General features: G+C 44.4%; 1 protein-coding gene across 11 annotated transcripts in view; it reads right to left on the bottom strand.

Moving 5' to 3' along the window:
* skor1b (SKI family transcriptional corepressor 1b) overlaps window positions 1–12,971 on the bottom strand; it is a 49,435-nt gene that overhangs the window by 4,152 nt on the left and 32,312 nt on the right. For 7 of the 11 annotated variants that reach the window (XM_085913316.1, XM_085913314.1, XM_085913315.1 and 4 more), the window contains 3 exons: window positions 6,918–6,955; window positions 4,707–6,095; window positions 73–4,234 (listed from right to left, as the gene is read on the bottom strand). In XM_085913316.1, coding sequence (XP_085769442.1) covers window positions 73–1,782 — 1,710 coding nt within the window. In that variant the 5' untranslated portion in view covers window positions 1,783–4,234; window positions 4,707–6,095; window positions 6,918–6,955. Of the gene's footprint in view, window positions 1–72; window positions 4,235–4,706; window positions 6,096–6,917; window positions 6,956–12,971 lie in introns of those variants that run through there. The other 4 variants (XM_085913308.1, XM_085913309.1, XM_085913312.1 and 1 more) reach the window with 4 other exon arrangements.

The following is a 12,971-nucleotide window of genomic DNA, read 5'->3' as shown; positions in this document are numbered from 1 at the left end:
TATTCATTTATTCCATTAATACAAAAACCGAATTGGGTACAAATAATAAAATCATGTTATCGTGTCACTCACTTGGCTAAACGGCGCAGCAATGTGCGCGTCTGCTAACTGTTCGCTCTGCACTTCTCTGTCACAGGACTGCGGGGCCACGCGTGGCCCCACTTTCTGGGACTCGAGCTGTTCTATTTCCTGCGGTGCCCCCTTGCTGTCTGAATCGCTCGGGGACACGCTGTGGGTGAGCCCCGGGGGGCTTCGGGGACACATCAAGGACAGTGGCCTGCAGGGGTCCTCGTCCTCGGGAGTTTTACTGGTCTCCACGTCCACGTCCGCCTCACCCTCGCTGTCCACGCACGGAGACACGGAGCGGTAGCTGGAGCTCTCGCTTAAAAAGTCAGGTGATAAGTAGCCGGTTCGGGTGTAGGCTCCTCTGCTACCGTACAACTTGGCGATGCAGTCCGCGTCTTTAACCACGGGCCGGAAGGCGGACACGTAGCTGGCCTTACGTGGGGCCAGGGTGGTCCCCTCCAGCGGCCTTCCCTCATCTCCGGACTTGTCGTCCTCGTTCCGCGTGGACTGGGTGCTGGAGCAGCGATCGTTGTCGGCCAGGCTGTCTTTGGACGTGTCTGTGGACTCGGAAATGTCCACCTCGACGTGTCTGTGGAGAGGTAGCATCTCGGGTGGAGGTTTGTGCGGACTTTGGGAGTAAGGTGGCATGGGGAGTGCGCCCGCTGCGGGCCAGAAGACGGGGAAGGACGGGTAGGCGCTGTCCTTGGTACCAGGCCACAGCACCCCGGGGAGGCCCGCCTTGCTTTGCTCGCCCACGATGCTGTCGTCTTTTTTAGGGCAGAGGCCGAACGCCGGGAAGCCGTACGGGTGCGGGAAGAGCGGTGGCGGGATCTTCTGCAACATACCGAACCCTTTACTGGGCACCGGGATGACCGGGTAGCTGCGTGGGCCCACATTTACCCGGTTGTCCTCGCAGCTGAGAATCTTGGCGGGGATCTCGGGGGATTGTCGCTGGTGGTTCGGACCGTGGGACTTGAGTGGCGAGCCGGAATCCGACCCGCAGCCTGGCAGCGTCCTCTTGCGGCTGCCCCCGTTGAACATGGCCTTTACGTCCTCCCATGCGTGTAACACATCAGTCTGGCTGTTTTTATCGGTCAATTTAAGGTGTCGCCTCCACGAGTTGAAATTAGCCGCATCCGGCTGCGTGTACTTGGACTCCGGCGTGCGGTGCGAATGAAATATGAATTTATTAGGGGAGAAATACATGTTGCAGTAGGAACACTTGATGCACTTGGCCCTGGAGCTGTTATACCTGGCCGGAATGAAACTGCCACGGCTGCCCCACGCGCACTCGTGGCACACGTCGAAGGCGAAATTTTCTGGCAGTTTGGGAGGCGAGTGAGCCCCCAGAAACGACTTGCACAGTCTTTCGGCCTCGCGTTTGGTGATCATGCCGCACCTCCGGGATGAGATGGGCATGGCACCGGCTCTGCGGAGAATCTCTAGCTGGACGGGGGTGCACTGAACGCAGGTGATGCCCAGCGCCACGCGTCGGTTGTGGATCTCGTTGTAGCTGTAGTTCTTCAACAAGGTGTTGGAGATCTGTGCCAGGCATAGCCTCTCCTGGCAGTCTATGACCAAGGACACGATGGGTATTCCGTAAAGCACCGTGTTGCCCACCTGGTTGGGCTTCAGGTTGTTAGAGGACGGGTAGGAAAGTTCTTGCTTGGAGCCCGGTGAGGAGCTGGAGTCGCGGCCCGCTGTGATGGGTTCCATGTTGCGGGAGAATGGAAGCTGGAGGATGATTGTACATGTTGGAGCACATTTTTTTTTTTAAATCGTTCGGATGACACATGCACGCGCTTCCGAACAAATACACATTTTCTTCGAGAAACTTTTTTTTTTTTTTTTTAATTATATATATTAAAGCGCGAAGTCGTGTCAAAACTCACCTGTCTATGCAGTACTAGTGCAGCGCCCCTCTCGTCGTGCACCACACGGACGCGGTCGCACGCGTGGTGGAGAGAAAACGAGAAGTGTGTCGGATGCTGCTGGGGTGTTTGTTTTAGTGATGGGACTCCGTGCGCCGCCTTCCTTCCTTCCTCCCTCTCTCGCTCCCTCCCTCCCTTCTTCCACTTCACTCACCACCTCCCTCCCACCGTGGATGCGTGTGCGCGTCTGCTTTGGGTTACACCACGAGCGTGTCAAACTGCGCGCACAAACACTTCTCGAGTGGCGGACGGACGAAATTATCCTAGTGAGCAGGAACAAATACGGCAACCCCACTGTTATGATATCATTTTGATATCACTAATACAACATATTTATTTGTATATAATTTAATCAAGATAAGTTGTTTTTTTCCCCCCACGTTATTTTGTTTCCCCAAACAACATTGTGTCAGGGCCCTCGTCATGTGTCGCGTTCCCACGGAGTGCGTCACACGCGTATGCACGCCCCGCAGTGACAAGCAGCTGCTCTTAAGATCACAAGCTGAAAGAAAGCATGGAACTAGAAGAAAGACAGCGAAACAACGCGAAACGCACCGTCCATTTAACCGTTTCAAGTCAATGAAGCTCCGGCTAAATCGTTTACATGAATGGAATATTGATAAAGGTAAACGAGACTCGTCACTACGGGTCCTGCAGTGGGTCAGAGCTGTGCAATAAGTCAATGAGCAAACATTACATATTAACAGTAATACATATTAACATGATCAAATATGTGTACAAATAATGTTATAAATAGGGATAATTAATTTTTTTAAATGCCAGTTTTTGGACTAAAATTAATATTTTACAATTGAACTATAACGCATTATTGCTGTATTAAATTTTCAATATTTATTTGAGAGCTATTTATTCGGACTATAAAGAAAGATGCCAGTCTCCCAGCTTCTTTTCTTTTGTTTACAATCAGTCAATAACCATTCACCTCATCTCTTCATTCAATCTAATTCCAGCAGTCTGACGGATTAAGTCCGATTGACACTGGTGAAATGAACTGGAAGGTCTTTCTAGTTTTCCACAACATCCGCCCATTTTTTCGGTGAAATCAAAATCATTGCTGTCATCTTAGAAAAAACACATAAATCCACAGTAGCAGGTGTTGTCCTACCTTCTGCGCCGGGCAGCGAGATGAGCAAAGTCAGCAAGGTCATTATCAGGTTTGTTCTGCCCTTTTTTTGTGCAAGAGAGAGCAGCTCATTTAAAAGTGTGTCTGCATTAATCACAGCCTTGCATCAAGGTATGATAATCACCTGAACAGTCTATTAAAATAAAAGTGGCAGCCCAGGGGAAATTTTACCTTACTCTTTAATTGTTTTGAGGCTTTGATAGGCTTTTTTAATCTAAGATTAATTTATGCATCCTTAAATAACTCTACATATGATTAATAAGCTTGAGACCGAAGCAATTATAACAAGCGGTTGGTCATCACCTCATTAGATAGTGTTAGAAAGATGCAGTTTGTAAGCGTGTGTTTGCCTGAGTGGGTAGCACAAAAATTAACAGCGGAAGGCTAGCTGAGATGACAATTACAGGGCCGATGGCTAATAATTGTCAACGAGCGCGCTGTCGTCAAATCACTATTATTTGAGTGACGGATGATTTATTGCAGTTGACCTTTTGTCAAAATCATCCAGGGGTGCAGATAAAAATTTTTCACTTTATCATACCATTCAGTGGAGATTTCTCTGAAATAAAATTCAGACGCCTTTTATACTCATAATCAAGTCCAAGTAAAAAAAAAAAAAAAAAAGAAAATTTGCTGTGGGTTTATTATACGAGCAAGGAAGTTAAAAGTACTAAAAGCTTCCTCTAAATGTGGGGGTGGCCCGGGAGTGACGAAGGGTCTCCGCTCCTTGATTTGTGTGAGGGGCAACACAAAAAAACAACAGCGGCTGCGTGGCCGCCAGAGACCTGCTAAATGTCTGCTAATGTGTAAACAAGACATCACTCCTCTGCTGCTCTCATGTTTGTTTGCCTCCTAAAAGCCCACCCATGGGTCCTGACCCCCCGTCCCCGCAACACCCTCTGTTGCTGAATGGAATGCTTCTTCTCTCAAAGTGTGTGTGAACAAGAGAATGAGGGTGTGTGTGTGTGTGTAGTAGCGGGTGAGTTGGGGAGGGAGGGGGGGGGGGATTTCATCACTGCATCAAATGAGGTTGAGCGCAGGGACCCTTTTGTCACAGAGTGGGACTCATCTGCCAGTGGTGAGCTGTGAGGTCCTGAGGGAGAGAGCGGAACAACGGTGCTAAAAAGCTGTGTGACAATGAGGGGAACCTTCAAGTGTGGGACACAGGCAGTACGGGACAAGCTGTGCCAATCACGTTGCAATTACTGTTTTGTGCAAGGCAGACGTCTCGCGTGGGCTTTGGCGGAGACGTGCAAGGACACAGGCGGCTGCCATCCAGGGTCTCGCTTTTGTATGGCTGACCTGAACCTCATTGTGTCATATGGATGCATAAATAACCTGCTGGGCTTATACATTCCCCAAAAATGTGTTATGTTGAGGGGGAAAATAGGGGGAGCCAACCATTAACCCACCTGTCCTTATTGACACCTAAAGTAAGGTTGAGATGGAAAAATAATGCATAATAACGGAAATATTCTGGGCTCCGCAAAATCTCCCTGAACCGAACTGAATTTTCTTTGTAAAGGAGAAATTGAATTATTTTACAATGTATAAAATGTGCTTACCAGTGATTGAGGTACAAAGATAAAATATTCATGGCCAGGACCAAGGTGCCTTTCCTTGGAGCCTAAAACAGACAAAACAACAAAGCATACAAAAGAAGTAAAAATCTCAAAATCATTGATAACAGGAAAGAACACGAAACAAACAAAGGGCGGACGCAAAAAAAAGGTTGCAGATGTACCGAAATGCAGCTACAATCTTTAAGGTTTGTGTACGGCCATTGATGAATAGCATAAACAAAGACACAAATTTGTCTATATCCAAGTCTAAGCGGTATGGGCATTGTAATGAGGAGTCAAGTGAGAACGGGAATTATCGTAATGATAACAAAAGTCTGTGCGCCAGATAGCCGGAGGCTGTATTGTAAGGCATTACCATAAAGATGTGGGCTTTTTGAGAGGGAGCAGCCCAAAGAGATAATAACTATTAGTAGACGGCAGTGCTTTGTGGGATTCCAGCTGTGGAGCCTAAATTTCCATACAGATAGAATGGCTCTGGGTGGATGATGAGCATACATGAGGGGGGGGGGGAAGGGCCATGAAGTGTACACCATGTCTGGGCACCCGACCACTCAGAGGGGGGTCTAGAGGTGGCGAGTCTCAATGAGTTCTTGGTGTCCCCCTATTGGATTTGAAGGTGAAGTGAGAGGCTCTGCTTTGAACACTCTGCAATTCCCCGGGGAGGAACTCTCCAGAGCGCCGAACTAACTTGCTGTCGTTCTGCTGACAGTTTTCCCGAGCAGGAGGCGCAAATTCGGTTATGTGCCTTAGTAGAAATCCACCGGGTGAAATGCATTGTATTATTTTTAAGGGGAAAGTTGGGCCAAAAAAAAAAAAAAAAAAAAGAAGTAAAGTGTATTTCAAAATGGTCTCAGTTGCTTACATATGAGACCATTGTGACCCAGAAAGGACGTGCTGATATATTCAGGGCTTGGGAAGGCAGGTGTGATGAGTTACCATGAGAGAAGGTTAGGTTAATTATAGCGGGAGTGGAGACATTAACTCATTCGGTGCCAGCCCAGTTAAAATAGATGCTTGACGTCTATAGTCGTCAATGGTAGTGAATGAAGTCTGCCATCATTTTGTTGATTTAACACAACGACAGGAATTAAACAGACGAGAAGGAAGACGTCCGGCGGCGGACATGTCGTGTGCATTATGCAAGGTGTAAAGCTAACACAGCGAAGACAAAGACAGTGAGAGCAGAGAGCGTGAGGACACCAATCAGCCTGTAATTATCCCCCCGATGTGCAAACTGCCCAACTCGCTGTCCTTGATAGAGTCTCCTGACCCATTAACACAACACGGACCACAGTGGGCTGGAGGCAGGACGAAAGGAGACGACGCCGTGGATCAGCCCGAGCGAGACCAAACATCTGGGGGGGGAGGCCGCTGTGAAATTAAAGAACTGAGTAAGTGAGCCAATCCTGTTATAGCCCTTCATTAATAGCCCGGGCAGCTTCACATGTGAGGTAATGCACGATTCAATTTCATTTGATATGAAAGAAACAGCCTTTGGCATCTCTCTGCGGCGCTTCCTCTGCTTTTCGAGAGGCTCTTTTAGTTCAGAGTGATGTATTGAGCCATTTAAATTAACAACGGAATGACTTAGTCGAATACACGGCTGCGTCGTTTCCTCGGATGCTTTCTGCGGTGGGATGTGAGCTTAGCATGCGGCAACCTGAGGCTGGGCAGCGAGGCATGCAGTCAGCCCAAACATGGCAGGCATTCATATAAGGCCGACTCATTACAATGGGGAGAGGGGCAAATAGGATGGCTCAGCCCTATGAATGGATGGCTACATGAAGCTAAACAAGTTCTGTATATCCAATGTAATTGTGGAACCAGTACCGTACACTGAAGTCAAGTGGGGGGGGGGGATAAAAGGTCAAACATGTGATAGTCACACAGGAAGTAAAGATTCTTGGTGACCACTATTGGAGCTCAATAACGCATATAACATATTTGTTCACAAGGGTGTGCCACAAGGTTTTGTGCTAAGTCCATTTTTTTTTTTAACCATTTAATCTCGGTCAAAAAGTGGCAATTGACTCCATTGTGTACTGCTGTGCTTCCATCTCTTAATTAAAGGATAAAAACATTTTACATGGTCGTTTGTTTGTCCTTATGTTAGTTAGCAGGTGACTTCCTGGTTCAGAGCAAATGTTAAGGATAGAGAGAAAAAAAAAAAAAAAAAAAAAAAAAAGACTTTACCATTTGTATTCTGGAGCAGAGGCAATGTTCCGTTGTGCCTAGAATGACAAAAAACAAACAGATAAATAAATAAATAAATAAATAGTCATGGAATATTTTTGTGTACATGTTCGTATCACAGTCAGCTTCCATCAATCAAAATACATTTTAAGATGTTTCAAGTCTAGCATTTGTATTGCGGAGTGGCTCGCAGGTTCCTCTGGGAAGCATCCAAATTTCGTGTTCTTGCTGAGCCCCTCCAAATCTTGGCAAGTAACAAAACAAACAAATGGAGATGAAAATAGCGTTCCGCTTGGCGGAAGTACAAAGTGGCTTTGTTTCGAGCTGGAGGCCTTGTTATGAACTTCAGCAGTAGCTTGTAAATCTCATATTAGTGCCCCTCATGCGCTGTGTGTGTGATGCCGAGCGCTAAATCATTCACACGGAGGCCTTGGTCAGCTGAATACAAATGAGGATACAGTGGGTGCTCCGTCAGTCCCTCAGGGGGTGTACAGGAATAGATGTGAGAAAAGCACAGTTTGATTGATGCCGCTACACTCTGAGTAATGACTGGTTCAGAGGTCAAACTACTTCAGCGCCATGCATTATATCATTAATTACAGACATCAATAAACAATAGGACGCGGCACATATGTTTTGAGAGTGTCTATCCAGCTGCATTATTTCACAATTAGTCACCGCTACGCCGCAGATTGAAGCATAGAGGAGGAGGAAAAAAGAAAAAAAAAAAAGGGGGACGACAGTCTGCTCCAGAGTGCTGTTGATCGCATCAGGATGTCGCTCCTGAAAACTGTGGTGTAGTAATTACACGTGATAATAGCAGCACATTTGGATTTCACAGTTACATATGCAATTAAAATATTATTCATTACCTCTTAAATAAAAGCGGGCTTCTCAAATCCCATTAAATTTGGGATAATTGTACGTGTTTAATTATAAGCAGCGAGGCAGGAGGGAAGGAAGACAGTAAGGAAGGAAAGGAAGGAAGGAAGTTTCTGAGAAAGTGAAGCACAACGTGCTGTGACCTAGATGGTGGAAGGAGACATTTTGTTTCAAAAGTGACCTTGCGGGGAAAACCTCATCTCAGAATAGCTCAGCTTACTTTTGCGCTGCGTGCAGCTAGCTCACTTCAGGGCCTGCTTAAAAAGAGCCCGGAGCCATGGAGAGCGTTCCAAAATGTCCGCCATTTGGACTGCCAAAAGTTATTACGCAATTTAATGTGCTGTAAAAACCAAAAAGCGATTGCGTCGTCTACGGGCAAAGCAAAGAATCATCATAATACAAATAAAAATAACTTGAGATGCTGGCTTTTATTTGATGCGCTAGTACAGTTACTGATACAGTTTAGTAAAAAATAATTCTACTGGCAGAAATAAGCACAGATGTTTGGCCATTTAGAAGACACTTTTCCCTCCATTACATTTTGGATGCTTTGCAGTTTTATTCCAACGTATATCCAGAAGGTCGGTATTAAAAATCGTCCGATGAATTTTGATGCGATGAGTTGGAAATGGTTCCGTTTTTTTTTTTAAAAGGGTTAAAGCAAATTGCGTTTGGATTCTTTGGGCTCGCTAAACTGAATTGCAAATAAAACAGGAAATATTGTCTGATGGCAAGATAAGAGAAGCGACAGTAAGCTTGAGTGAAGCTAACTTAGACATGCTTAAGTCAAATCAGCTTAATTGAGAAGAGCTAAAATAAGACAGACTAAACAGATCACGTGACATTTAACAGCCGTTGTTCGTTAGTTAGCATAATAGCAATTTGAGCCTGAAAACATAAAGTGGACGTTTAGCCACTTATTGGATTCTTCTCCAATATGAAGCAATTTTGATTTTTATTTCAAAGACCTGAATCTTCTTTTTAGAATTGTACCCATGGCTTTGTAGCTACCATTGGCCTAACATGCGCCTCCCCCCCCGTCTGCCCACCCCCCGTGGACCCTTTGAGAGCAGCTTGGTTCAGGCCGCTGGCTTCAACCTGCAGGCAGTCACAGGACAGGCCAAGCGGAGCTGTCTGCCACTCCTGTGCTTCATTAGGAAACAAAATATAAGGTTTCCACTCCATTAGGAATGACTTTAGGAGTGAAAGCACATAAGACGCCGACTCACCTCATCAACAATGCATTGCAATAACGGCGGAGGATGAATGAGTGTAAGCGGAGAGGGAGCGAGGGAATGGCATTAGCTCGCGTACGATGCCTGTACGGCAGAGTGGGAACGAAAAAAAAAAAAATCATTAATGCAATAAAATGTGGTCAGATTAATCAAATGCCTCAAACTCTTATGAAAATATTGCAGGGGGAGAGTTTTTCTATTACATCTAATGGTATCTCATCTAATAGTGGCAGTTAGAGGCTTGGGCATCTTTTTTTTTTTTTTTTTTTGTGGGGCACAATTTAGGAAGTTTAAAGGGAAGCAGCCAAGCATGAGCTCCGCATAGCCGACAGGAACGCGGGCGAATGTCTTTTGCTGCTATTTTCCCTTCTCATAAAAGCTTACCATTAAGACTGCGGGTCAGGGGAGAAAACAGACTACATAATTAGCGTGTCATAATCAAAATGACCCACTCGGACACTTTATGATCAGCCGGACCGAATCACCGCGCCATCGGTGGCAATCTGCGACCACTTTTTAACACCATTAACATAATGAAAATACAAACAAATGTTAATAGCCCGCCTCCTCGCGCACAGACGAGGAGATGAAGCACAATGTTAATTTCACGGAAAACACCGTGTTCCGCCCTCTCTGAAACAAATGCAGAGGGAACAAAAAAAAAACACGATATCCTTGTTTCCTCATACAATCTGTGAAAAGCATCATTCCCATGCTGCACATCTCCAATGAGAAGGATCTCATTTTCAATTAAAATCTCATTTGCTTGCGAGGTGAAGTGAAATCATGTTGTGAATTAGCACATGAATTTACATACTGGGAAGCGTGCCAGTTTGCTTTAATTTACTTGGATTCTTCAATAACAACAACAACAAAAAATATTTCTATATGTATAAAAAAAAAAAAAACAACATAGGCATTGATGGTGCGAGAGCAATGATGCATCGGTGAAATGTAGACGAGAGAAAGCATTTACCAACATCCAGCTGCAATCAACAACTGGATTGTGAACTAGTGAGGGAAAACTACAATTTGTTTCTACTCATGCGGAGAAGAAACAAATGAGTTTCTGCAAAGTTTCAAATAACACAAAACAACAAAAAAGGTCAAGGAACTGTTTTAACCTTTGCAGATAAACAGCAAGTTTGCTAGTGCATCAAAGTAAAGCAGAATTTATGACTCACTGATACAATCGGTCCCTTTCAGAAGTTTTGGAACAGTCGGGCCGATATTTTCTTGGTAAACTTTTTGGGTTGACTTCAAAAGACTCTCAAGACACAAAACGTAAAGAATTATTTGGTGTCATTTTTCGCCCCCAAAACATTTCTTTGAAAAACCAATTGTCAACAGTTCCCAGCTCGGACTTTATAGTTTTACACCCGGCCCGCACTCAAAATGGTCCTCAGTAAATGACTTGCTCATTTCACAAGGCCCTCTTGACAAAATGCGACCGCCATTATTGATCTCTTCATTCAATTAAATAACGTTTTACACTGCCCTCCTTGTAAATATCCAGAACCGGACGGGCTCTGCGACATAATAAGGTATTCTTTGTACAGTGCTAACATTATCAGTCTGCACGCAAAATTAATTCCCCCCGCTATTGCCGAAACAACTATAATTGCAAACTACAGAGAGAAAGAAATTGGAAAGCTTTAATATACATTTCCAGGTGTATTTTCCATTTGTTCGAGTCAATAACATTTTTTCATTAACATTTGTAATAAAAAAAAAAAAAAGCTATGTCCCCCTGCTCATTTCCTTTTTAATTCAGAAATGAAATCAGTGTGCTTTGCAAAATACCTATGCGGCATACTTTTTTCCATTTAATTTGGTTTAAGGCGTCCAAATGAGATTAATGTTGGCTATCGACAATAAAACATTTTAATTTACATATTTATCAGTTGAATGAGCCATGACTCACAATAGGTAAGATCTATTAACATGATTGCATGTTGATACAACACTTGAATATAATAGAAAATTGATATATAGAAGAATATGAATAGTGGGAAGCATTTAATTTTTTTTTGATAGTTTTCAGTTTTTATGGACTTGATATTTGGACGGATGTCTATTAAATGAATTGGTGCGTGAGTTGAGCTGCCTTTGTGCATCACAAAAGAAAATACTAGGAGGTTGTCAGCAGGCAAATAGAATACGAGTGTGGAAACTCTTTGAAGCAAGTCATCTTGAATATTCTTTACAAAAATGTTGCCACTGAACTCATCTAAAGTAGGGCTCACCAACTGGAGGGTAAGGTCATTTATTAGTTGTTGTTTTTTTGCACACTTTAACTCATTCCCTGGCAGTCTAGTTAAATAGAATTTTGACGTTTATATACGTCAATGGCAGTGAATGATTTCAGACCTACTGAAAATACTCAGAAACTAAAATGTGACCAACAGAGTAAGAAAATGCAAACTGACTTAAAAACTGTATTAAAAGGTCAAAGGTCTTTTTTTTTTTTTTTAAATTCCATATACACTTGGCAATCTGATCGCATGGGAGCTGGGTACCCAATAAAAATCTGTTCCAAAAATGAGCCTAGTCTCCACATAGCCCAAGCAGAAAGAAGGACGTGATAAAGATGGCCGCCTCTATGTTGGTCTTCATTGTTAGGCATGTCGAAATCAGCGTGTCCTGCCCCTGAGGGGATGTGACCCTGAACGCGGCCTCCCCGAGAGGTTGACAAATTTTACCGACACATTTTCCCAACTTTTCTCAAAAAGGCTTTCTCTGCCCTCAAGTAGCTTCCCCCTCACCTAACAGCTCATCTCAGACATAATAGCAAACGAGGCCTTGCTGCGAGCTGGAATCTTTTTAAGATTCACCGTTGGACGATGAGAGACACAAGGTGGATCTTGAATGATGTCACGTTCGCTCACAAATATTCAGCGGATGCGAAAGGTTGGACAAACGTTGGAATGGCGACTACAGCTGCACGCATCAGGAGCGAAATTCCAACACGGTTTCATTGCCATACATATTGAGGCATGTGATTGTCGCAATCGTCAGCCGTTCTTTGACACAATGAAAAAAAAACGTTTCTTTTCTCTTTTAAGTGACCACGAGACATGCAATGAAACAAATTGCTCACCCTCCCGTCAAAGATGAGAAGTCAAGTTCAACAAAGAAGATAAATGCATTAGTACACATTCACTAGAATAATTGGCCATTATTTGAGGAAATAGATCACATTGGCCTAACATTATGAATTATTACTTCATAAGCAATTTATATAAAAGGTGGACTGACAAAATCAGGAACAAAAATTACACGTATGAATAAAACGTACATAGTAACGGCTTCCAAATAATCTATGAAAATGATATAGAATATTACATTATATTTTGAACAGATTTAGAATAATGTACATATCTGCACACAATCTAAGTGGAAGATGAGGAGGAATGAACAAATATAAGGGACACAATTGGAATGGGAAAGCTCCTTGCTAGCGGCTGCGCACGTACATTAGGCGGCATCTTGAAGAGCCGCCGCGCAAAAACCTCCATTACTCCCCGACACACCATGCAAATGAATCACAACATGGGGTAAGATGGAATTAAAGACCCTTCTCTAATCAATGACAAGCCACAATGAAAGCCCCTCTTCCGCTGCTGTGCCATCGGCAAGCTGCACACCAACCAACACATGGTGCATGAACTCTTTGGATCTCTTCCAGCACGTCTTTCCCAAAGTCACCTCATCTTCTATTCGCATTCCACCGTAACCTCGAAATAGCAACCCGGCCACGTCAGCCGGACGGAGGTGACGGGAATGGACGTCCCTTCTACTTCCGACAGCTGCGCGGGCTCACGTAAATGACAGGCTGAGCCCGAGGATGTCTCGCTGGCTGCCGAGCGGCCTCGCTCCAGCCCGCTACAGCCTGCAGGTGAAGTGTCTGCGGCGCCATATGGAGCAGGGAAAATTA

Source organism: Syngnathus leptorhynchus, chromosome 6 (assembly GCF_054491065.1).
Source record: "Syngnathus leptorhynchus isolate UIUO chromosome 6, UIUO_Slep, whole genome shotgun sequence".
Taxonomy (NCBI): domain Eukaryota; kingdom Metazoa; phylum Chordata; class Actinopteri; order Syngnathiformes; family Syngnathidae; genus Syngnathus; species Syngnathus leptorhynchus.
The sequence above is the reverse complement of the archived record's forward strand: the minus strand, read 5'-3'. Positions and strand labels throughout refer to the sequence as shown.